This window comes from Sphaeramia orbicularis, chromosome 17 (genome assembly GCF_902148855.1).
Source record: "Sphaeramia orbicularis chromosome 17, fSphaOr1.1, whole genome shotgun sequence".
NCBI classification, from domain to species: domain Eukaryota; kingdom Metazoa; phylum Chordata; class Actinopteri; order Kurtiformes; family Apogonidae; genus Sphaeramia; species Sphaeramia orbicularis.
In genome coordinates, this window is record NC_043973.1 from 10,756,616 (window position 1) to 10,783,266 (window position 26,651).

A 26,651-nucleotide genomic window follows, 5' to 3' on the forward strand; every position below is an offset into this window, starting at 1 on the left:
TATATTATCCTCTGTATTTTGTGATTTTGGTGTGAAAATCAAGTATTTCCCATATTTAATCTGTTTATCATGTTGATATTCATAAAAAGGTCAGATTAAAGTTGAGGATTATTATATCAGAAACAGAGAAAACTGAAGAAAAAGGGACTTTTCAGCAGAATATATCAATACCTGAACATAAAAACAAGTGTCTCCATCCACTGTCATTGACCAAACTCTATGGGTTTTACTGGTGAATCAGTGTTGTAGAAGGTAACGGTGTTTCCACGGTAACTACAGAGCCTCTGAACGTCCAAATGGGTCATATCTGATGACCATGAAAAGATGACAAACTGTATTTTACACTAATTATTTACATGTATTAATAGGATGAGCTGAACTACAGGTATTATACATTTTAGATCAGTAGATGCTTTGGTCACCAGTGGCTGTTTGGGTCTTTATGGGTTATATGTATCGGCTGAAATTTACTTAGGGGGTCAAATGAGTGGCCAGTTTTGTCAAAAAAAAAAAAAAGTTGTAAGAAATGCATAGAACTGCTAATCCATTTGTGCACAGACTACTGATATTATTTGACAGTGGAAGCTCTATTTTCAAAAATATTGGATTTTGAATAACACGTGTATGTGAAAACTTTTGCTGGTGGACGGACGTGACATTACCCATGATGCTCTGGTCAGTACCAGTACTTTATTAGTAATAAACTTATAGACTTACTATTGCTAATTCTCCTCTTATTCATAAATGTTAGTATTGTGGATCTAAAACAATAACAGCTGACACAAAAACACAAAATGTGTCAGTGGACGGATGTGACATGGTTGTTACAGATCCCATCATACTGATGCTCGGCAGCCATGTCACCGTTTCCACAAATGATCCCTGTGCAAAAACTAGGATCAGAATTATTTATTGTATAGTTTATCATCATACTAAAGAGTAAATAACAATATAGAATTGTTATTTCTTGATAAAAATACTTATTATTAGAAAACTGTTGATTTAAAAAGTGATGTGTGACATTCTTAATGTATGTATTGGTGTAACATAAGCAGGATGGATCAGCACCATACTCCATATTACAACCTGTCAAAATAAAACATGTGATATGTAGGATAGAATCTTGTAAGAAAAACTGGGGAATCTAAAAGAATAGAATATTTGTTTTTCAGGTAAATTCAATTCAAATATAACTTGGCCGTTTGTGACATGAAAATATAGCATTAATTGTGATGAAATTGGACATTTTTGAGCTGAAAACATAGTTCATATGACCATCAACATGTTGCAACAGAACTGAAATCCTGTAAATTTGCATAACTTGCATTTACCAACACAAAGTTCCTTTGGGGATTCACTTATATTGATTTCTTATGCACAAAGACAGAAATAAGACCTCTAAGCAAATTTTAGCCGATATATATATATATATATATATATATATATATATATATATATATATATATAGGGTATTCTATAAGTGAATGCAAAAGATTGCAATGTGCATTTGTCAAAGCACCACAGATTTATTTCAGTTTTACATAGGTTGTAAACATACTGTTGTTACACAGGCTGGAAAGCGTCTCTGAAGTCTAGTATAGCTGTAAGGCCAAAGGAGGGGGAGATGCAAACAGACCTTGATCAAAGTCAAATCTGAGTCAGAGAAAGAAAAGGCGGAAGCGACTGCACCGCCCGGACTCAGCAGAATGTGTTCAATCACATGAACCTCGTCTTCTAAATGATGATGGTAAAGACGAAGGTATCGCAAACACAAAAGGAGCACTTTATGACTAATTCCTCTGCACTCAAACAGCCAACAATACACCCATTTTTCAGAATCCAGTTTTAATATTTTTTTGAATGAACAATTCAAGGCACATGAAAACATTTGTTCATTGTTACAAAGAAAAAAAAAACTCGACCAGGCTTTTCTCCAAAAATCAACTGGACAAATTTAACTACACACATGGAAAAAAAAATCTTTATATGTTGCCACCACAAATAATGTATACATTTAACTGTGTAGTTAATATTAAACATGTCTGAATGCCAAATAAGTCCACATCTTTGAACTGAACTGAGGTATAAATGTAGCATCTGGATGAATAAAGCCATTTCTTACAAAATTTATATTACTATCTCATTTTATTATGGCTTGATTCCTAAAGGGCAAACGGAGTAAAAAGGCACTGTTGTTGTGTTCCAGTTTTGTGTGTTCTCATTGAAAGTATTTACAAAAAGACTATTTTATACTTACAAATTTTGTCAAATGGATTTCACAAAAACATGTTACGCTTTTCATTTGATTTGTTCCTAACACGTCAAATATATTTATAGAATTTTTTTTAATCAATATACCAAATATTTATTTAAACTTTTAAGAGCTGGGACACATGCATTATTTATTATTAGAGTGGATTCGGAAGGAACAATATTGTACAAAATAATAATAATAATTACAGTTTATCAAAAAGCACTTTTTTGTAGCACCTTGAGTGTTTTGTGATTCCGCACAAAAGCACCTCTGTGGTTGTAGATTCAGAGCAGCACCTGGAGCACCCAGAGAGGGAGTAGTGGGGGTGTGGTCTGGGTGGGTGGGTGGGGTAGGGGTGGCTGAAGGAGGGCGGGGCTTGGGGTGAGTGGGTCCTCTCTCTGTTGCTGAAAGCGCGCCACTGTCCGCATCGAATGTCCTTTTCCTGATGTCACTCCCATTACTAAGTTAAAGTCATGTGATTCAGGCCCTACAAGGGCAAGGAGTAGTTTCCCCTGGTCAGCGCTTTCACGACAGGGCCTGGGGGCACGTCCTCTTCTTCTTCTTCTTCTTGAGTGGATCTTCTCAGAAAACACAGGTTTTTTTTCTCTCTCTCTTTCGTTGCTTGTCGGATCTCAGCGTGTGGGTGTTGATAAGTGCCCTCTGACCCTGTCCTTCAGCGGGGAGTAAGGGGCGTTTTTCTAGCCGAGGAAACAGACGGAGCCAACCTCGAAGCCGAACCTCTGGTTGGCGTCCCCAAAGTCATTCAGCATGACGTCGATGATGGGCAACTGGTCGATGCGGGGAGTGTTGACCTCCATCACCGTCTTCGAATAGCCCTGCTTCAGCTGGACGCACAGAGGACACAAAGAAGGACACACATTTAGGACGAGTGTGGTTCTAGGTTTCAGGAAACACTTCATGTTACGGTACACATATTAACATACAGTGGAACCTCGGTTTACGAGTTTAATTTGTTCTGTGACCGAGCTCATAACTCAGACTGCTCGTATATCAAATAAATTTTCCCAGTTGAAATTAATTGAAATGCCATTAATCCATTCCATCCTAAGTCAAAATATGTGGAGATAAGGTGTAGCATATCCAAAACGTATATGTAACCTATGAGTAACGTGCTATGAATCTATGTGTAACTTATATCGAACTTATCTCCAACGCATATTGACATTCATAGATGTATTTGACGTGTTCTGGACGACCTCTTTTCATGTCATCCAGACACTTGGCAAAGCGTTTCAGCACCCCCCCTCTGGACAGCAACTGGACTTTGTTGTGCAGTAGGAGGTAAAACCTGTAAAACCTAATATCACTATAATCTTCAAATTTAGAATTACATTTAAAAAACTAAAGAGCTAAAATAAAGTTAATTTAAATTAAATACTCATTCATTTTCCAAAGCCACAGGGAGCCTCAGCAGAGGAATGAAAGAGCCACATGTGTCTCTGGAGCTGCCGTAGGTTATATACCAGTGGGGTTGACAGGGGGAACCCGTCAGTACTCCTCCAGAGGATCCACCACCAGAACACCTACTGGATATTCTCCAACAGTTTTCTTTTTACTGGCTCTGACAACTAGCGGTGGTGTATCTGAAGCTCACTCATGACTCGGATTTTGACTCGCAACTCAAAGCAAAAAATTAACTGAGCGACAGCTTGTAACTTGAAGAACTTGTAAGTTGGTGCACTGGTAAAAGTCAAGGTACCACTGTAGTTGTATTAGGAAAGAAACGGTTGGAGATTTTGGTACTACAAATATCTTCAGAGAAATAATCACGGTTTCATGATTACTACGATTATTTTGCGGGATATATACGTGCAGATGCGTCAGTGCCGCACCGCCACATACCCCTACAAAAGTGAAAGTGAAACTTAACATGCGTTATTAATTCCTCCTCCTGCTGCTGTGAAGCATCAAACTATTTTATGCCATTTGCCTTGTGATCAAACAGAGCGTGTTTACTGCATCGATTCACAAGTTCACCCTTCCGAAGCTTGTATGACAGTCTGAGCTGCTGGTGAAGAACGGCCTTACTGTACAAAAGCTATGCAGCCAGATTGTTGTGAATAGGTTGCACATGGTAGCCTGGATGGAAGCTGCGTACATGACGGTAGCGAATGCAAACTCTATGGAAATGAAAGTGAGCCCGCATCGAAAATATATTTATGGTCAAGACAATTCAGAAATGCGTGACGTATTTCTGAATTGTCTGAATTTCTGAATGAGAAGCTCATTCCTTCTCTGTCATTTTCCCTTGTGGAATGTTGAATGCAGCTTATGTAATGTTGCTTTCGTTCCATGCTGGAAGTGCATATTGGTGTGTCTTTGGTTCCGCTCTTAATCTACTGTACTTTATGAGACGATTTTCAGCAGCCTTGACATTTAACTAACCATGACGTTTAAAATCGCAATTAATCGTAACACCATGACATCTTGACAACCCTAGTGGGCATGTGCAAAAAGCTGTAGGATAAAATCTTTCGTATGCATATACCACTAAAGTACTACTAAAACTACTGAAATATAGAAAAGCTAACTCTATGTTACAGATGAGACATATGCACAATAAATAAGGATATAAGGAAATATTAGGTTGTTTGTGTTCTCTAAGCCTCCTCTTAATATTTCATCACCTGTTTCTCATTCGCAGATATCTGTAAAAGTCCTGATTTTCTACGCTGTTGCTAGTTCTTAAGTTTTCATTATTTCTAGGTGTCCTCTGTATGTACAGTCACGGAAAAAAATATGAGACCATCAAAAGTCATCAAAAACAATGTTTATGCAATCCAGTACTAACTCCTGTGTGTCATGTGACTAAAACAGACAGAAAAGAAAACATGGAATGTATAAAAGCACTGTTTTTGTCAGTGCAATGCCATAGATATTGATGTAAGAACTAAAGTGATGTTGGTTATTATCAAGAAAACATGGAAAATGTCTAGATATGAGCTCTGAAACTCTTATGAGCTATTTTGTTGTTATCATTATATTTGTCCAAACAAATGTACCAGGCATTAAAATGATCAGGAAACTGAAGAAAAGAAGAGGAGGGCTAATAGTTTTTTCCGCGACTGTATGTGCAGTAAGAGGCAGGTTCTTTTTCTGCCCATAGTTTCAACCTATCATCATGTCTGTTGGGTATAAAGTCAGAGCCATCAGTCCACCATCTTAGTAATTTCTCCATCTTGGTCAGATAATTACATATGCTTACTTCTTGCCAAAACTTTTCAGTAAATTTACCCAGTGATTTTCTTTTTCACATATTCTGACATTTAGAGGCAAAGAGAAAAATGAGTTGACTGAAAAGTAATGAAGCCCAGGGTCACTGACCCTGTTTACATGGCTGTAAAAGTCCAATAACTGGGAGTAATCGGATAATTGTAATAATCAGACCTGTTGTGTTTACATGCACTTAAGAAATGCGATAATTGATAAACCCTGGTTTAGATGCTCTAGTCCATTTTGGGATTTCTTTCAGAGTTTGTACGTATGTAGTGATGGTAGATTTAAACTTCCTGTTATTGTCTTCTGTTCACATTTGACTAAGTAACTTCCATTCACTCTGATTTTAATTGTGTTTACACGTGCACAGATGTAAAAGATCAAAATAAATCAGATTAACCTGTATACATGCAGGAAGACAGAGTATTGGGGAAAAATATAGGTGTGTTAATCTGATTTCTCATACTCAGATTACTGCTGTTAGCTGATAAAACAGATCAGATTATCCTGTTTACATGGTCATGGTCACTTTAATAATCTGACAACTCCAAAAATGGGATGATGATCGGCGTATTAGTGTGTATGTAAACAGACCCACTGCTAGTCTCAGATCTGTTGAAAATGTATAATTTGTTTTCATGACAGAGATGCTCAATTGCTTGTAATTTATATTCATATCTTTCTTTTTAATTTACGTTTAGGAGGGCAAACATAGTTTTGCTTTCATTTCTATTATGAAAAATTGACTAGTTTTGTTTTTGATTTAGCTTTTCAGGTGAATAATGTCTTAATTTATTCTAAATGAAGAACAGGCCCTGTGTCTCACTAGCATGTTCTATTAAGGATCAAACTTGAATTTGTGTGGTTGACAGGTTCTGTCTCTGTTAGTCATGTGATGTTGATGCAGATCAATCTTCGCATAGAAATGAGTGGTACCTTCACTGGAGGAGGAGGACTCAACTAATAAATGAAAGTCCATATATGCCATCCTATCAGTGCTCATTAATAACTATATTGATATCTGTAACCATTTACATGTTATTATCCATCAAAATATGGCCCATTATAAGTGAAGGTAAATTTGTAATATTTCAAAAATCTGTCAAAAATTCACAAATCAACATTTATCAGAACTGTGAACAAACTTTGTAGACATTGTCCCAAGGAAGCTACATAATTTCCTAAAAATTAATCTGACCTGTAGTTTTGGAGAAGAAAATTGTTGAAATCTAGGCACTGGTGACCTTGATGTTGACCCTTCAAGGTCACTCAAGGTCAAAGGTCATGGACCCAAATGAAAGTCCATATATGACTTCCTATCAGTGCTCAATAGTAACTATATTAATATCTGTAACAGTTTTCATACAATAAGTGATCAAAATATGGACCATCATAAGTAAAGGCCATTTTTTTATATTTTTAAAATTCTTTAAAAATTCAAAAATATAAATATCTTAAAACTGTAAACAAAGTTGGTCGATATTGTCCCAAGGAAGCTACATATACAATTTTAAATGAATCCGACCAGTAGTTTTGGAGAAGATTGTTGAAAACTAGTCATTGGTGACTTTGATGTTGACCCTTCAAGGTCACTCAAGGTTACAGGTCATGGACCCAAATTAAATTTATATATGACTACCTATCAGTGCTCAGTAGTAACTATATTAATATCTCTAATCATTTCCATATTATAAACCTTCATATTATGGCCCATTATAAGCAAAGGTTAATTTTTTAATATGTAAAAAAATAATCAAAAATTCAATAATCAATATCCGGTAAAAAGGGAGAAGATATGCTCCTATTTGGCTGATGCTGTCTACTTATATTATTCCTCTTCTGTGCTGCATATACTGTTCTTTGTTGCATGACATTTCTCTACAGCATAATAAATATTTGGGGGGATTTCAGTGGATTTAAGAAAAAGTTATTGTGAAACTCATAATGTGAACATTTACCGAGCAGCCATCCATCAGCGGCTTGATGAAGGGATTATTGTCGTAGGACATCTCCTCATCATTAGAGCCCAGGAAGCGCAGCGCCTTGTCATAGTTGTCAGCCTTGGCATCGTACCAGGCCACAGACTGATGGCATATGTAGGTGAAGTTCTGCCGCGCCGAGGAGCTCAGCAGCTTCAGGAAGGTCATCTGCACTGAATTGATGGTGTTTTCTTGCAAGTCAACGTAGTTCAGCTGGGGACAGAGAAAGACAAAGTGAAGAGAGGGGAGGGGAGGCAGTTTCATCGCGTTTACCGAACCATGAGACCTTGGACTTGTTTGGATATTCAACACAAAGGAATGAAAAAGAATCAGCAAGGCGGGTACAAGAATGAGGGAAATAAATAACAGATTAAGGTTACAGAGATCAAGGAGAATTAAGAAAAAGTGCAAAGAGTAAAAGAGAAGGGAAGTAGGTAAGCAGTAGAAGAGTTACAGTAAAGTAGAACTGTCTCCTAGAAAATAAAGAGAGAGTAGACATAGACTTTACTTGTCAGTGCAGATTTTACATCAAAAATGAAATTTCGATGCAGCTGACTCAGCGGACAGCAGCAATAAATAAAACAGGCATTACATAGACTGGATAGAATACATATGCATAGAAAATGAGTAAGAAAAAGAAAAAAAAAGTAGGAAGATATGCAGATTTACTTACAATTTTACCGCGTTTAAATTCACTGAACCATGAACCTGGGGACTCCTTGGGCCAGTTAGATATTCTAACCTACAACAAAAAAAAAAAAAAAAAGAAAGAAAAAAAAAAGACACAAATATGTAAATGAATGTTGAACAGAAAACCCTTTGAACAACTGATTAATGCCTCATATTATATATTCAAGATCACAGTAGTTCTTGTTCCTTACTCCTGTGGATTTCTTATCAGGGTAGATACACGTCTCTCCTCCTGCTGTGAAGTTACAGAATACTTTGATAGAGTCTCCTATGCAGCCCTGGTTTGGATCAATCCAGTATTCACCTGAGAGAGAGAGGAAAAAAAAAAAAAACAGCCTTGAGACTCAGACAAGTACGTTCACTATTCACTGATGGACTGAGGATCACAGTGATAGGTTTGAACTTGAATCGAAAACTCTACAACACACTTAAACTACTTGATGTAACATAAAATCAAAGCCCACAATAAACTGTATTTACATGTCTTCACTTTCCTTAGAAATGATTTATTACATTACTATTTAGAGAGCTTCTCTTATATGCTTATGTTTGATAGAGTGGATGTTATGTATGTTCTAATGTTATGTATCTACAGGTACCTAAGATTAGTGAGAGTGAAGGGCAATGCTTCTTTTTTCTTTTGACTCATCTCACAATTGTGTTGCTGAGACAGAGAAAGGTCAAAGGTCGTAGAGTTTCTCCTGGAAAGTTAACTTCACAATGTGGCATGTGATAAAAGAATGGGCCTTTATTTCAGGGACTGTAGGGCGAAGTCAAGGGAAGGTTAACATCTAGTCAAAAAAATGAAATTACAATAATCTACACCAAACTTATATTTTTGGGTAGGTAATTACTTATATTTCCAGGAAAATGTATTTTGAAATGAGAAAAAATAAGTGAAAAAAATTTTTGAATGTGTGAATGTTTGGAAAGGGACAAAGTTTTCTGCCATCATTCTGGGTTCATTTTATAAACTCTCATAAATAAACTAAATTTATTCCAAACACACTGATATTTGACTATTATATTATTTATGTCATATTCTAAACACAGTGTTTAAAATTAAAGGTGGGGTGGGAGATGTTTTCCTGGAGTATTTTTTAACATATTGCTTAAAATCCTCTTCACACCCCAATTACAACCAATTAACTAAATGCTCTAACACAAAAATAAAAAAAATAGTCACCTGTGGAATGGACAGGACTGAAAAACACCATCCAATCATTTTAATAACAATAATACAACAATAATATTATCTGTATGTTGTATGTTGTGTGTATATTGTAAAAAAAAAAAGACATGATATAGATAATTGAAATAAAAAATATTCAATTTGATATTGACTTTTGTTGTCCATCTGTGATACTACCATTTGTCAAAACTCTTGCTATTTAGGTATGATAAAATATGTTTTTCCTCTAACCAATTATTAGGTTGTAAAACAGAGGGTTTAAGGTATACACTGACATTTTAGGATGAAAATGTCATAGGAACTTCACTTCTGAGAACTTTGTAATGCTTGCAAAAACAAGACGTTAATTTTTTGTTCATTTTTCATTTAAAAAAAACTAAATGTTGCCCTTTGAGTATGTTTAAGATGGCATTTAGACTTTTCCAATTATGTGTACTATTTGTCTTAAACTTGTCTGGTTCAAAAGTTATGAAAAAAAAGTAGTGGGCTGTCCATCCGTGATGCCCTTGACCTCACCCTGTAGTGTAAATAGGGTTTGTAGCACTAGGGCACTAGTGCTAGTCTGGTAGCACTAGACTAGCACGAAGAAGACGACGATAGGAATCATATAAAATAATTACTCAAAAACATGACTATTTTAATCAAACGAGCTCTACATGATACAGCCACTGACTATAGCGGTGTTTTTCAACCTTGGGGTCGGAACCCTACATGGCATCGCCTGGAATTCAAATGGGGTCGCCTGAAATTTCTAGTAATTGATAAAAATTTAAAGAAAAAAAACAACTTACTAATAAAAATTTTATGGTGGGTAAAGAGAAACAATCCCAATACATAAAATACTGTGAGTCTGAAACTGCAGCACTGTGGTACTGTTTCTCTGTCAAATGTTCATTGTGGTCAGTTTCAGATACTGCAGCTCTTTCATAATTCATAGTTTGAGTTATTGTTTTTTCAGTATTAATTGTCAGCCTTGTAAATCCAAGCTGGACTGACTGTACATATCCAGACCAAGGAAAATCCAACTCTCCCTTTGTGCAGTAATCTGCATCTGGCTTTACTGCCTCCGTCCACAATAATATACATTATATAGATTAAATGTCCTCTAAAATTAAAGTGTATTTACAACATAGTATAGCAAACTATTACATGATCAAAAAGAAATTAATTTTAGCAAAAAAAAAAAAGTCTCAGTTTTGAATGTCTGGGGTCGCACGAAAATTTGTGACGTTAAAATGGGGTCATGAGCCAAAAAAGGTTGGGAACCACTGGACAATAGTATAGCATAATCTGCATTTAAGAGTTGTATTAAAAGTGTTCTCAGTCGTTTAATGAGCAGTCAAGTAACATGTTTACTGTTCGGGGCAAAAATCTGCACCCGAGGCTCTCCTTTTACCATAACAGACACTTGTTATAAATGGCTTGTGTGCAGTACACCCCCTCCAGTACAAGAGATAGGAGAGCCCAAGCACCACCCACAGGAGTAAACGCAGTGTTGTATAAAGTACTGGAAAGTCACACTTAAGTAGAAGTGCAGATACCCTATTGAAAAATGACTTTGGTAGAGGTTCAAGTCACCAACTGAAATGTTACTCAAGTTAAAGTCTTTAAGTATCTAGTTATTTACTGTACTAAGTACGCCAAGTAATTTACAGTTAATTATACTCAAGTAATGAAAGTAAAAGTACACATAAACGTTAATAACAACCAAATGAATATTACGCTGCTGTTCATATCTACAGATCATCAACAGGTTAAGTGTGGACCGTCGTTTGCACTTGCACATTACATGATTAGGCCCAATGACAGATCAGCTTCCTGACTGTGTTGCCATCACCGGTAATCTCAGCAGTGAAAACACCAAATTTCCCTTAATTTATTTTTTGTAACGAGTAACGATACTGTGCATTAAAAACGTATCAGAGTAGAAGTATGCAATTGAGTTAGGAAATGTAGTGATGTAAAAGTGAAAGTAAACAGAATAAAAAATACTCAGTAAAGTACATACTCTCCGAAAACATACTTGAGTAGTAGTAGTAGTGACGTCTTATCCCCCTCATGTGCCCCCACCCTACTGCATCTTTACAGACTGGAACTACATCCGCAACTGAATGCCCATCAGTCCTGGTGCATCTATAGCCTGTCCGTCCATGGGAGCGGATCTCTCCTTCACTGTAGGTTTCTTTTTCCCACTTGGTTTTTGGAGTTTTTCCTTGCCGAGAAGTAGGGTCTAAGGACGGGGGATGCCCAGGACATTAATTCATTCCCTTCTTCTTCTGTTCATTTGACTGTTGCTTGTTTTCATACCCAACTAATTATTATTATTATTTTTTAATGTTTTCATGTTATATACCTGTTGTGAAACACATTGAGTCTAACTTGTGCTTGAAATGTGCTCTATAAACAAAGTTGAATTGAATACTACATTACAATACAACACTGAGTAAACATCACATCCCAAAAAGAATCAAGACCTTCTTCAGAAATGTCACAATGTCACAAGATTTTCTAAACCAAGGGTGAACACACACAAAAATGAACACACACAAAAATGATGTCTGCCCACTCAGCAGATAGCTCAGTGGGTATCTCTAATGACGACGCTGCACGAGGTCGGGATTTGAATCCTGGCAGGTGCGGTAATTACATCGTTATTTAGCCCATAGACCAGTGGTTTCCAACCTTTTTTGGCTCGTGACCCCATTTTAACATCACAAATTTCTGACGACCCCAGATACTCAAAACTTGGACTTTTTTTTTTTTTGTTAAAATTAATTTGTTCGTTTGCTATACTATGTTGCAAATAACATTAATTTTAGATGACATTTATTCTATGTAATGTATATTATTATGGCTGGAGGCAGAAAAGCCAGGTGTAGATTATTGCACGAAGTGATAATTTTATTTTCCTTGGTCTGGATATGTACAGTCAGTCCAGCTTGGATTTACAAGGCTGACAATTAATACTGAACAAACAATAACCATGCATTTTTTATTAGTAAGTTTTTTTTTTTCTTTAATTTTTATTAATTACTAGAAATTTCAGGCGACCCCATTTGAATTCCAGGCGACCCCATGTGGGCTCCTGACCCCAAGATTGAAAAACACTGCCCTAGACTAACTTCTATTTGTTTTATGCCATGTGACCTACCTGTACACATTATCAGTAGAAAAGAGACTTGTCAAGGACACGCTGGACTTTAACAATAGAGTTATGGAAAAATGTACATGTTTGAAGCATAGACGGGTGAAATTTACATATATAAAATTAAAAGACTGAAAACACATACTCTGAATTTTTATTTTAATTTAATATTTTAAAATAGTCGCGCATGTGCTTTGGCGTATTCTAGTGGTGATATGTGGTTATAGTGCATCTGAAAACTGACTTGCATACTGCGCCACCAAAAAATAATTTCACTAGCCACCACTATTTTTTTTTTAGCTGTGTTTATGGACTACAGGGTATGTGGACTGTTGTTCAACTGTATCTGTTCTAAGTCAACTTGGCTTTTAAAATGTAATTGATGCATTGTTGAGTTTCCTCGCCCCTAACAAATAAATTAATGTGAACAAAAAATGTGAATGTGAATAAAAAAATTCAACTCTTTAATAACTAAATCATGCTATACGAAACTGAAAACAAACAAAAAAAAAATCATCTTGTGAAAAAGGCGAGACTCTGCTAACTTTGCCTAGAATAGATGCATTGTGTTTAATTGGTGAATGACGTATCCGTCGTACCATCTGGGTAGTCTGGCTGGCTGAGGTGCAGGTCATTGCAGGTTCTGGCAGGATTGTCCTGGGTGCCCATGGGGAACTTCATGCGCTCAATGTCCTGTTTGAGGTTGTTTAGGGATCCGAAGACGTCCTCCATTCCCTCGGGGCCCACTCCGTCCACGCCGTAGTCAGGCAGTGGAGCATCTCCCTGCATCTCCGCCTGACGCCTGGTCTTTCTGGCCACCTGCTGGATGGGCAGTGGCTGGACGATATCACCAGGTGGACCCTAAAGGTGTGGACCGAAGAAGTTAGACACAGCACATCTGACACACCACTGTTGACCTGAAACAGAGTCTTCAGGTATCTGTACTTTATTAGACTTGTTTTGCTCCCTACGTTGGAATAGGCTCATTAGATTAGATTAGATTAGATTAGATTATTGATCCCACAATGGGGAAATTCAACGGTCAAGGCAGCAACAGAATAAAGTGCAAGAAGAAGTATGCATGCATAAAAAAATGCAAAAAACAATACAAAATAATAACAGTAATAACAACTATACAAACTATATACATTAAATACATTACTTCAGTTTTAATACATTTGACGATATTAGACATTTTAATTTTGCATCAACAAGCACTTTTCCCACATCAAGACTAATTTTGACCTAAATGGATAGAACAACAACACACTGAAAATATGATTCCTTGGTCTACTGATTGGTGCATGCAACAAAAATGCCATTAAAAGTAAAATAACATGAAAATGGCATGAGAATGAACCAAGACAAAACAGTTTAATAATACGCGACATGAAAATGAAGGGAAAGATGCAACACAAAACAAAAGATTTTCCTAATTACAGGTTCTATTCTTAGTCAGTGCAGTGTATTATTATTATGTGTTATGAAAATGAGGAACTTACAGGAGGTCCAGGTGGTCCAATCAGTCCAGGGTCTCCCTTCTGACCTTGTGAACCCTGACATAAAACAAGGTAACATCACTATTAGGAAGGAGTGTACTCTCATTGAATAGAAAATCTAAAAGACAAGTGTCTAATTAATAGTATAATGTAATATTTACTCACAGTTGACCCCTTAGATCCCTTTTGTCCTTGTGCGCCCTGTTGACAAAGAAATATTTAGAGATGAACAACTGGTGTTGGAGTAATACATACACCTGTGATGATATTAAACTTACAGGAATACCAGGGGGACCAGGAGGGCCGAGAGGACCTGGGCCACCACCAATACCCTGGTGACAAACAACACATAAAATCAGAACGCAGTAAAAGGAAATCTGATCCAACACTAAGTCACATTTTACACAACATCTGCAGCTTTAAGAAAGTCATGGAAAGAGTAGAGAAGACATTCAGAGAAAGCAGATTTAGGGTGTATTCACACCTGCCTTGTTTGGTCCGTTTAAAACGGACCAGAGTTCGTTTGCTCCCTTGGTTCAGACCTTTTGGGCTGGTGTGAATAAAAACCACCGAACTCTGTTCCGGACCAAACAAGCGAACCGAGACCCAGCTGAAGAGGTGGTCTCGGTAAGGTTCCATACGAACCCTGGTGCGGTTCGTTTGAGGTGTGAAAGCAGCCCGGACCCAATCCTACACAGTTGGGTTTTTTTGTACCTAACGAGCTCCCGTCGTGCGTCGAGCATTATGGACAATAGAGTTCTACCAGAGACCAGAGAACCGCTCAGAGTGAGGATAGGCTACGGAGCTGAACATGAACCCTGGTCAAATTTGGAGCTCGAAGTGACACACTGCCTCTGGGCAGATGTGCATATAACACAGCTGCTAGAAAGGACACATAAAAACTCCGACGTTTTCAGCTTGTTCGGCGAGAGAATGATTAGGGTGACGGTTAGATTTGTCTGTTGTGCTTGAAATAAAAAATAATAAATGACTTCATCAGCCCCAGCAAACTTTACCTGCGTTAAGGAATTCTGTCCCTGGCTAAACTGAACGGTGATATAGGATAGATACGCATAGGTAAGCAGTACGGAGCACTAATGCTTTTGGAGAACAGTCTTTTCATATACTAGCAGAATTCACATCTCAGACCTGTTACGTCTGTGTGAATCAGACCAACAGTCACAACATGATGTGCACACATGAGCGCTGTCCTCCATAGCCGTCTTGCCCTGTGTCTTCGTCATTGAGAAATGAATTCTACAATACTGTAAACCTGACGTTGCATCAAATGCTCTTGCTGCTCAAACACTTGTGCAAACGTCTGCATCTGTAAAAACTGCTATGACGATAACAAAAACAGCACGCAAAATGTCCATGATTCTCTCCTTTCACTTTGGACTGAGCGGTTTTAATGGTCACTGCTCATTTCTGTCCAATGGATGAACGACCTCAGCACACGTGGTTTTGTTTACAGATTTTGGTCCACTTACAAAAATGTACAGTGTGAATACAAACCGCACCAAATTAAAAAAAAAAAAAGAAAAAATTTGGTCCGGACCAAAGCCTGTGAACTATCGGATTTTCCTGGTGTGAATACACCCTTAGGCTGACGAAGTCTGACTTACTTGATCACCCTTGCCACCTGCAGTGCCTTGAGCTCCAGGCAAACCTCTGTCTCCCTTCTCTCCGGGCTCACCAGGAGGTCCAATCAGACCGATCAGACCAGGATGACCCTGAGGTGAGCAGAGCACAGTATAAAGAAGAAGAGGAGGAAGTAGGGAGATAAAAACAGTCAGAGGTTAGAACAATATTTGGGCTAATTGTTAGCATTTTGCAATTTAATTCCAGCTTCACTTATGAAATGAAAGCAGTTTTTTTTTTTTTTTTTAAGTGAAACAAATATGCAAGTTTACTCACTTCTTTATGTGCAATAGCTGACTAGACGACACAAGTATTATCCTAAATATGGCTATAAATACTTAGTGTGTTTATAGTGGTCATCATATTTAACAGTGGTGGGCTGTCAGTCTTGGCCCCTGCTGCTGTGCAGAGTTATGGCCATCTGCTTCAGTCCTGTTGACTACTGCATGCTGGCATTAAACCAATGACCATTACAAAGATGATAACACCAGACTTATACATATTCATTCAGCGTGCTAAATCACTGTGTGAAAACTCCACCCGAGTGAAAAACCTTTCTGCGTCTCACTAGGAGACAGTGAACAAAGAGATAGAGGCAACGGAGGCAATAGATGTTTACTGACTTTGGAAGGTGCAGATAAGGCACATACGCAGATATGACAAATACACAATAAAGCAATTTGAGATTAGCATCGTAATAATGTCTTACCTTCTCTCCCTTGAATCCAGAGTCACCTTTCATACCGGGAAGTCCAGGGGGTCCCTGCGAATGAAAAAGAACCAGTTTGTCAAGCAGAACTGACAGGGACATACATTTGGATGATTTTACAGTGACAGCCGTCGCAGAACTCTGCATTCATAGCGTCAGCTTCGTTTGTACTCCACAGAGCTGATGCAACAGTTTCTTTAAGATACACGACAAATAAACACTGGTATATTGTACAAGAAAAAACTCTCAGCGTCAGACAACCGATTTTTAACTCATCTATTGGCTTTAAAATGTGCAAAATATATAAAACAGCCAATATGGATCTGTTTTTTTGGCAGACGATATTCTCACTAAGCAGTTTTTATGTTGGAGCATCTCTTTCCTCTTCTCTTATTAAGTGTTCGATAAAAAATATCACTTTTTACTGAGATTTTATTACTGCATTACTGTAACTTAATGCTTTAAAGTTGAAACTAAACCAAATTATAAAGTTGTTTGATCAATACGGAGTCAGAATTTCTTATTTTAACATCTTATCCTTTTTGTTTCTTTGCAAATTAAGAACGAATGACGACACAATGGAAATGACTCTTTCCTTAGTTCAGGTCGATGGCATTATCCTTTGCTAAATTTACAGAGAAAATAATACCCAAATCATCATTTTACAATAACATATACATTTGTTAATGCAGCAATAAGCGATAATTAACTAATCTAGTGTTAAGTAACACTATTGTTAAGTAATATAAATAATTGTTAAATAATTTACAATAACCTTTGATAACATAACACAATAAATGATTACTAGAAACATTATTTAACTCTTAATTAACCATTAGTTGAAGCTTATTACTTCATTGACTAATGTTGATTAATGTAAATAATGTATGTAAATAACTTAGTTAACATGTATGTCAAGACTAAATGATGAAGTTAATGGTTAATTAACTATTGTTCAATGCTTATTACTCAATTAAATAATCTTGATTATAGTTTTAGTTAAGTGTTACCCCTCTTTTAACAACATGCAGTATATTTTTGTGGAACTTGTGTCTTACAATAGGTCCAGGAGGGCCATCCTGACCAGAAGCACCAGGGAGACCTTGCTCACCCTAAAAAATGAAAATAATAATATAAATAAGTATAGTATAATAAAACAACAGTGATTAAAATTTTCATGGTATAATACACATTTAAGTATTGATAAAAAACAACAATCAACAACTTCCTGTCCGCAGGTTTACTCACAACAGGGCCAGGGATTCCACGCAGACCCTCAGGACCAGCCTTTCCAGATGGTCCCTGAGGTCCCACGGGTCCAGTTTTTCCTACAGGCCCCTCTGCTCCAGCTTCTCCCTGTGAAAAAGAAAAATCAGCACAAAACAGCAATTCCATGACTTAGTTGACTTGTATTTTACTGGCTTATAGGATTTATATAATTCTGTTTACAATGCAGTAAAAGTCCTTTGGCTCTGAAGTCAAAACTTTTTAGTGAAAACTCTCATCTTCTGTGATGACAAGAACTTTAGACAACTTGATAATTAAAGAAACCTTCTACCTTAAGTCACACTGTTCAATATTCTGCAATATTTCCCATCTCCAAAATCTTAAATCTAACACCCAAACAGATCAAATGCTACCACATCCCATCTGTTGTCCCTGACTACAAACAGCCAGTTTCCGTGTTTTGAAGTTGCAGAGATGTCATATTGTCTAGGATGACAGGAGAAAGGGGATTAAATTGTTCTGACATGCAATTAGGCCTGGATTCGACACCACAAAGGCTTTGTCTTGTCTCCATCAAATCAACCCTAATCCTTTACCTCGAAGTGGGCAGAGAGTGCATTTAGTGTGTGTGTGTGTGTCAGAGAGAGAGCAGATGACAGCATGTATGACAGGAATAACAACAACAAAGAAGCTAAAGTGTGGCCGAGGCTATATCTGAGACTTTTTCCAGGCTTCTGTCTGCTTTGAGGCGTTCTTTCAGTAATATTCTTTTTTTTTTTTTTTTTTTTTAAATTTGATGGTCTGCAACTGTGCAAAAACTAACATGTTCTGGATTTTAACAAAGCAATCAAATCTGCCGATAGCCTCCAAAAACCCGACTGCTTCTACTCTCAGACTAATTTTCCAGTTCGAGGTGAACGAGTCCACGTGTGCAACGATGAAATGGAATGAGTGAGCGTTGCCTTGTCCTTAGGATTATCTATTGGACATTTATCATAACAGACATTTCATTCAGATTAGTTCAAGGTACCTCTAGGCAGCCATTATCCAACCCTGATGCCATCACGAATCAGACCTACACATCAGTACCTGAGCTAATGTGGAAAGTAGTTTTCAACTTACCTTGGATCCTTTTTCTCCTTGTTTGCCTTCCTGACCTGTTTGTCCCACAGGTCCCTGTCAAGACCGACAAATGTGGTTAGAAAGGTCAGATATCAGTGCAGAAAAGAGACATGTATCAGTGTAATTGACAAACTAATTAACCATTTAAAACCTGACCCATCAAAAACTATCCAAAAATTCTAGTTTTTTTTTTTTAGAAATTAGATGTTTATCAGACCTTTTAACAATATCCAAACAAACTATTTTGCCAAATCATTTTGTTTATGAGGTCAGCTGATCAGTTGCTCCAGTGTGTGCCAAAAACTCAGTGTAAGTTCAGGGGTGACTGTGCCTCTGCTGCAGCAGCTCCTAAACTATGGAACAATCTGCCTCTCCATATCAGACAGGCCTCCTCTCTGTCTGTTTTTAAATCCCTTCTTAAAACCCATCTTTTCTCCTTGGCTTTTGAAACCATGTGAGATGTTTGAATGTATTATTTTTATTGTATTGTTTTATTTGGTATTGGTTTATTGTTCTTGTTTTTTTTTTTTTATTGTTCTTAAATTGTACAGCTTTTTATGTTTTTTAATCTATTCTTGTGTTTTATTCTTTTATTTTGGTTTTATTTATTCTTCTGTACAGCACTTTGGTCCACTGCGGTTGTTTTAAAGTGCTTTACAAATAAAGTTGGAATGGATTCGATGATATATTTTTGTATCACATTTGATACACTGGGTGTTTTCATAAAACACCATATATACCTGCAGTATCAAACTTGATACACACATTTTTAACACAATTTAACTGTACTATAAAGAATTAACTATCAAGTAGCTGCGCATTGTATCAGTAAATGAAGTACTTATTTAAAAAAAAAAAAAAAAAATAACAATATAAATGTTCTTCTTCATGTAACTTTTTGAAAATTGCAGAAGCCTTTCCAACAAAATGTTTTGGATGATTTAACGTTAGCCGCCATATTGAAAAAGGCAAAACAAAACCCTTCCACCTGCTGCAGTGGGATGATATTCCACCAGGGGACAGAAAACACATATCGGGTCACATACAACAAGTTTTTAAGGAAAGTATTGATCTTCTTGATAAGATAAAGGTCTCAGAACGTGGCGTAGCAAATATGATACAATTGGTTTTACAGGGTTAACTAACTGACCAAAAGCCCAATCCACCTTCAACATAAAACCTACTAGAGATACAAGAACAAGTACAAGTACAAGATTTTATGCGTTACGTTCAGAGCATTAAATGGTACAAAGTGCTGCACAAAGTTAGAGAATTAGTAGACGTCCATATCTTTCAGAGACACAGACTAGTTTTGGATTCCTCCTGACTCCTGACCATGGTGTGTCCATATCACTCTGTTGCCTCGAAGGATAACTTTATACTATTGTGACACTATTTGAGATTTTGGACCTTAACAAAACTAATCACTGCTGTCAGAGTTCCAAATGAATCAACACATCAACTACTACTACTACGAGGACTTCAACTACTACAACTACTACGACTACTACTACTAGGACTACAACTACTACTACTACTATGACTACTACTACTAGGAGGACAACAACTGCTACTACTACTACGACTACTACTACTAGGAGGACTACAACTACTACAACTACTGCTACTACTGCTGCTACTACTACTACTACTACTACTACTAGTGCGACTATGACTATGACTACTACTACTACTATGAGGACTACAACTACTACGACTACTACTACTACTAATAAAAAAATAAAAAAATAAATAAAAAATAATAATAATAATAATAATGATGTGTTTTACACCTTACAAGACACTGTCAAAAACACTAACAAACATCCATTTCAAAAATAATGATGCAGTTATGTGCAAGAATATGCTTCATGTGTACTTCTCATCTCATACAAGTAACAAGTTTATGTTTACTGTGAAGTCTGTTGAAACAAACAGCAACTTGATGGCATGTATTCATGTTGTGTTAATCAAGGGATGGGCCTTTGTTTAAACATGGGGTTTGCATCCCCTCACAGTGGCATTTATTTCCATTATCATTTGTAGCCAACATGATGCAGGCTGCAGTAGTTTTAGAACAGAACATAATTAGAGTTGGACTTTTGTTATATAGAAATCTAGTGGGATGCACAAAATAGATAATTATTCTCTAAAAGAAAGAATGAGATAATTATCATTCTGCAGTTTCATGTACATACTAATGGCTCAGCTGATGTCCTCTGACCTTGAGACTTGTAAACCACAGTGTTATGCAGGGCCCTGCTATGTCAGGACAAGCAAATTGCCCTACATTCTAAACATACTGAGTTAAAAGCGCATCAGCATTTTCCCTAAATCGCCTCTGGTCAAAACCTTCTAAGTGAAGATGTCATTTGCCATTAAAAAACATAATCAAATAGACCAAACAAAAGCTACCAGTCTTCAATGTAGGTTATGAGCCCTGGCATCTGTGGATGTGCATTAGTGTGTATGTGTGTTAGTGCTCGCGAGTCGGCACATATGTGTGCACCCGTGCATGCATGTGTGCAGTCGAGCGTTACACATCAGTGCACAGAAAAACCTGAGTCAATTTGGAAGAGATATTAGGAAAGAGTCGAATTACTGTGGTGAGGGATGAAAAAATCATATCGCAGTCCATTAGTATGGACATGAAACTGGGGTCTAATTTGTTCTGTAGCCTCTGTCACCTGGATACTTTCCCCTGGAATACAAATTTTGGTCTGAAAAAGTGCTTACCATTAGCAGGATATCCGAAATGTATAATCAACTTTCTAAGTCTGTATTGGATTTCAAGTCACAGAGGTGTAAAGAAAACATGCAGATGAGTGTGCATCACGTTTATCAAAGGAGCTTTAGCATTATTGGCAGCAAGATGCCACCGTGCCTCATCATTCTGCCCAATAACCTGCAATGCTCTACCTCCAGACTTCGGAAATATTTGCCATGTTTTGACCATAAATATTTTGAAACCACATGGTTTCTTCAACTCACACTCAAGAAGAAAAATCAACCTTTAAAACTTAAAAGATGTATTGACTTGGCATTTATCATGATAATTATTCGCAAATGACACGAAAATTTTTGTCTTGATCAACAAGAATGAGAAATTCTAGAAGCTGTAGGTGTGATGTGTCTCAGTATTTTTATCCACACAGGGTATATAATGCTCCTTCTGTAACTAGACTCAACCTAGCTTTAAGAAATGTAGTCAAGCAAAATATCCTCATCCCAAAGGCAACTTTTCCCATTCAATACAAGAGAATTTGGTAAAGAATATTCGGCTTCTTTCTAGTTGGCTTTTTTTTTGGGCAGTGCGACTGGTTGGAGAGTAAAAAGGCAGCATCAGCCTTTTCTGTTCACTCTCTCTACATGTCAGTATGATAAGTTGGAGTTTGATGGACATTGTGTTCACATGACTACATTTACAAAGCTCTGCAGCACAAAGATTGGGCTCAACTGATTATGATCTTTACAGAAGCTATGGCTCAGTTGGTAATCTGTCTTGCAATACTGTGCAAGTCTTTCACACAGCACATTAATGGCATGCTTTACAGCTAACTGTAAAACATTATTACAGTAAATGGAAGGGAATGTAAAAATGCAACACTAGTAAAATTAAGTCATCTGAGCTCAAAGGCTGATGTGACAGAAAGGGCATCCGGTGCCAGAAGTGACAACATAATTTCTTTGACATTAGCAGTAGCAGCACTCCTACTGCTTTCACATTACTGCCAGTCAAACCCCCAATATGTCAATATTCTCGTACAGAAAAATCTTTATCTGCACTTACCCACTATTCTAGGCATGGGTTTGAATGAATGAGAGTAATTGCCTGTCACGTATGTGTATAATGATAAAAAATCTACACGTACAACAAATGTACGCCAACCTGCAGCGGTGAATAGATTACACACTGTCACACCTTTGTGAGTGTAAAAATGGATAATACCTCCAGAGACAGAAACAAGTATTCTTTCACACAGCACTTTTTGATATGTACTCACCCGTTTGCCGGGAGGTCCTGGTACTCCAGCTTCACCGGATGGACCTGGAGGGCCCTGAATAATAGCACAGAAAACACTTAACTCCACTTCATGAAATATGAAGAGTTCTGTGTCACATAATGAGACATTCTACATTTGTAGAAGGTGTTATCCATTTCCATGAAATGGATTAGCCACGTCTATAGTTCTCTGTGTTTTCATTCTCCTTCAGACTAACCCTCATCGTAGCTACACTTGATTCACTGTAGGCGTGATACATTTCAGCAATACTCAGTTTTGTTTAATGTGGCTTTTCAGAGAAGTCTGACATTTTCCTCATTGCAAAAAAAATGCAGAAAATTGTACTGAAGTTGAATTTTTAGATCTCAAATGATTTCACACTCAAATGAATTAAAAATAAATATATTCAGCCCAAAAACAAAAATGATATGAGACTTACAGGTTGCCCGGCTTCTCCATCATCTCCTTTGTCACCTGGTAAACCATCAATACCCTAAGGAACAAACACAAATGACTCATGAAACACAGAGCTATTAAATACAGTGATATTGACTCTATTTGCACCATAAATTTGGTACAGATATAATTTAGGACAGAAAATGCAACAGAAAAATACCTAGACAAAGAAAAGAGGAAAACAAAGCCTTAAAGTATGTGGCTTTATAGCAATATAGAGCTGATTCATCAATGCTTAAAAGTACTAAACATAAATCCACATATACAGAGTCAATGAAGGATAAAGGCAGCACTTACAGCAGCACCAGGCTCACCAGGGGGGCCAGGATCTCCTGGGAAGCCAACAGGACCCTGCAGAAATATGGAAATACTGGGTGGATGGAAGCTGATTCAGACATGTGACAGAGTGTCAACAAGAGCTCTGGGAGCAGACGGCTCGACTCAGAAATGTGACACAGAGATGCTGTCGCTGACAGCTCTAATAATGCATCAGTCATGTCTGTGTGTGTGTGTGTGTGTAAGTGACATACAGGGTTACCCTTGGGACCATCATCTCCAGAGGGTCCACGACCACCAGGTGGCCCAGCAGCCCCAGGTGGGCCGGTTTCTCCCTTCTCACCAGTCTCTCCTCTGATGCCCTTTAAAGAAAAAAAAAGGGAGACATCACAGTCTTGTCACTGTGAGTGACCACAGAGGAGTCAACAAAGTGAACAGCATGATGTGATAAAACACAAGTCAAATGTCACTCCACAGCTGCATGATATGATTAAAAAAAAAAAAAAAAAAAAAAAAAAATTAACCTTTATTTAATCAGATAAAATCCCATTGAGATTGAGATCTCTTTTACAAGGGTGACCTGTAAGGGTGACATGATCACATCTACCGGTTCAAAACAAAAGGAAAAAGGGCTTGTAGTGCATGGTTCAGTATATTCAGAAATAATTTCCATTGTTTTCATTATATTCTACTATTACCACTCAATAAGTGAACTGACACAAACAGGTTCTGTGTTATGATATGTATTGTGTCTCCATCTACCAAAACATGCACCCGACTACCTTAAAGTGACACTAAGGACAGAGGTGTGAATCTTCACTGCCCTCACATTCAGTTGGGATTCACTTATGTCAGTGTGTCTTGGACTTTTGTGTGTTAGTATTGTGTAAAAACATCATCGGTCCCCATCAGGTTTGCTGTTACACAAAGGTTATAATGACCATACATGTACATGTGTCTAGAGCATACTGGACATATGTAAACAGTTTGTCCTCAACACTTTTGTGTAGAATAAAAGATTATTTAAGAAAACTTCAAGACAGTCAGCCTAAGAGCATTTGAGATGTCACATTAAACACTGACTTTTGCCTTTTCTTCATTTTCTTTTTTGTGGTTTCAATACTATGCACATATTTCATTTATTGTCTTAATGCATCTGTCAGCTCAAACAACAAAGCAAACTAAAAATAGCAAAAAGGTTACTTCTAAACACTTCATATGAGCGGTCCAAAAAACATGAACTCTCATTTTTAAACATTTGACGACAGCAAATAGAGCTGCATCATCCTGTCTCCAGTGTCTGTTTGATGCACCTCAGTACATAAACATTACAAGGACAAAACATCTTCACAATTTCATTTTGAAATCCTCATCGCAATGTGTCTTTGAATTGATTCATTTGTACATCTTTACTTTAGAAGGGAAACCAAAAGGAGCCTCTAGATCAGGGGTGTTAAACTCATTTTAGTTCAGGGGCCACATTCAGCCCAATGTGATCACAAATGATCCAAAACGGTAAAATAATAGGCATAATAACCTTAATAACCTATAAATAATACATTTTTCTCTTTGTTTTAGTGTGAAAGTTAAATTACTTTATGAAAATGAATAACCTGAATAACCATGATCACCCTGAAATATATTTTAAAAAACAAGTGTAATTTCAACAACATAATGTCGCCATGTATTATTAACACAATTTACAGATCATAATCGATCTACAAATGCAGAAAACATTTGTAACAGGCATAATATTGTTAAAATCACACTTATTTTTCTTGAGGAATGTCAGCTTTCTCATATTTGTTCAGGTTATTCAGAGAGGATACTTGGTAAACATAAATATTTTCATAATGTAGTTTTACTTTTTTCATATTAGACCAACAAGAATATTTGGAGTTGTCATTATTTACAGGTTATTATGTTATTATTTTACTTGATATCACACTGAGCTGTATGTGTCAATGTTCCAATATGTTGTAAATATGTATATATTCTGTATAGTTCTTACTACTATTTTTGTTATTATTATTATAATTATTATTATTATTATTATTATTATTTTAAATTGTTTTTTGCACTATCTTTATGCATGCACAATTTTTCTTTTTCTTGCACTATATTCTGTTGCTGCCTTAACTGCTGAATTTCCTTGTTGTGGGATAAATAAAGTATAATCTAATCTAATCTAATCTAATCTAATCTAATGTGGCCACTTAACACCCTGTACTATTAATATTTTCAGTAAATATTGTTGCATGTCTGAAATTTATCTCACAGGCCAAATTAGACAATTTAAAGGGCTGTTTTTGGCCCATGGGGCTGATGTTTGCCACTCCTGCTCTCGTTATTGCTCAGGTGACTGGCTCTCACTCAGTTTCATTTTAAAACCATCACATTATTTGAGTAAACAGTCTTATCACCACTATATCATTTGTGCTCTGCTAACAGCCCTAGAAGTGGAGGCTGTGACTCAGCAGTGGAGGCGCACCGGTAATTACAAGCCCAGAATCGTTAGCTGGCCCATTAGAGCACAGCGCTTCTTTAGTCGATGCCACTGTGGCACCTTTAAAATTGACTTCAATGTGACACGCAACACTGGGTCTATCTGTCACTGTAAACAGATACACAGTAGCAGATGTCAATAGGAGCTGATGGACCCAAGGAGGGTGACCGTCCCCCGTCCCCAAAACTAAGCCGGGCCTCCTCGGTCTACAAAATGAATGTCTTATGCTTAAACCTGGATCAATGGATCAGCTCGGATCTGAGATATTCAAGATCAGGATGTGTGAAGACTTTATTTATTCCACTGGGAGGTAAACAGAACTGGCATTTTGTGGGCAGCGTGGAAGCTTTATGAAACCGATTTTTATGAGGAGCGACTCAGGCAATGCCCACAGAAACTAATAAAAGCTGAGGAGAAACTGGCTTTTTTATAAATATAAAATGATGAAGCACACGTTGGATTTTGATGTAACTGTACCGTTATGTCACATTGAGTAACGCTGCAATGGTTCCTACTTCTATTAGTGGCCCAATACAGGAGAGGTTAGATTAATGACACCACCAAAGTTGTGGCTGAGATAATTATCTGCTAAAAAGCCCTTGGGCTGGTAGCATCACGATGCTTTAGCCCACAGTATTGTAATGGCAAAGGAGGTGGAACAGCCCCTTCAGCTGAAGTGTCAGATAATAAACATAACTTAATTAGCTGCACTCG

General features: G+C 37.2%; 1 protein-coding gene across 2 annotated transcripts in view; it reads right to left on the reverse strand.

Moving 5' to 3' along the window:
- Positions 1 to 1,502: 1,502 nt before the first annotated feature.
- The window catches only part of LOC115437830 (collagen alpha-1(XI) chain-like), a 144,415-nt gene continuing 119,266 nt past the window's right edge, over positions 1,503 to 26,651 (reverse strand). For both annotated transcript variants that reach the window (XM_030161181.1, XM_030161180.1), the window contains 17 exons: positions 23,686 to 23,793; positions 23,453 to 23,506; positions 23,139 to 23,192; positions 22,700 to 22,753; positions 18,696 to 18,749; positions 17,595 to 17,702; positions 17,405 to 17,458; positions 16,347 to 16,400; positions 15,622 to 15,729; positions 14,275 to 14,328; positions 14,162 to 14,197; positions 14,000 to 14,053; positions 13,097 to 13,358; positions 8,352 to 8,464; positions 8,144 to 8,212; positions 7,450 to 7,683; positions 1,503 to 3,099 (listed from right to left, as the gene is read on the reverse strand). In XM_030161181.1, coding sequence (XP_030017041.1) covers positions 2,953 to 3,099; positions 7,450 to 7,683; positions 8,144 to 8,212; positions 8,352 to 8,464; positions 13,097 to 13,358; positions 14,000 to 14,053; positions 14,162 to 14,197; positions 14,275 to 14,328; positions 15,622 to 15,729; positions 16,347 to 16,400; positions 17,405 to 17,458; positions 17,595 to 17,702; positions 18,696 to 18,749; positions 22,700 to 22,753; positions 23,139 to 23,192; positions 23,453 to 23,506; positions 23,686 to 23,793 — 1,617 coding nt within the window. In that variant the 3' untranslated portion in view covers positions 1,503 to 2,952. The remainder of the gene's footprint in view (positions 3,100 to 7,449; positions 7,684 to 8,143; positions 8,213 to 8,351; positions 8,465 to 13,096; positions 13,359 to 13,999; positions 14,054 to 14,161; positions 14,198 to 14,274; positions 14,329 to 15,621; positions 15,730 to 16,346; positions 16,401 to 17,404; positions 17,459 to 17,594; positions 17,703 to 18,695; positions 18,750 to 22,699; positions 22,754 to 23,138; positions 23,193 to 23,452; positions 23,507 to 23,685; positions 23,794 to 26,651) is intronic.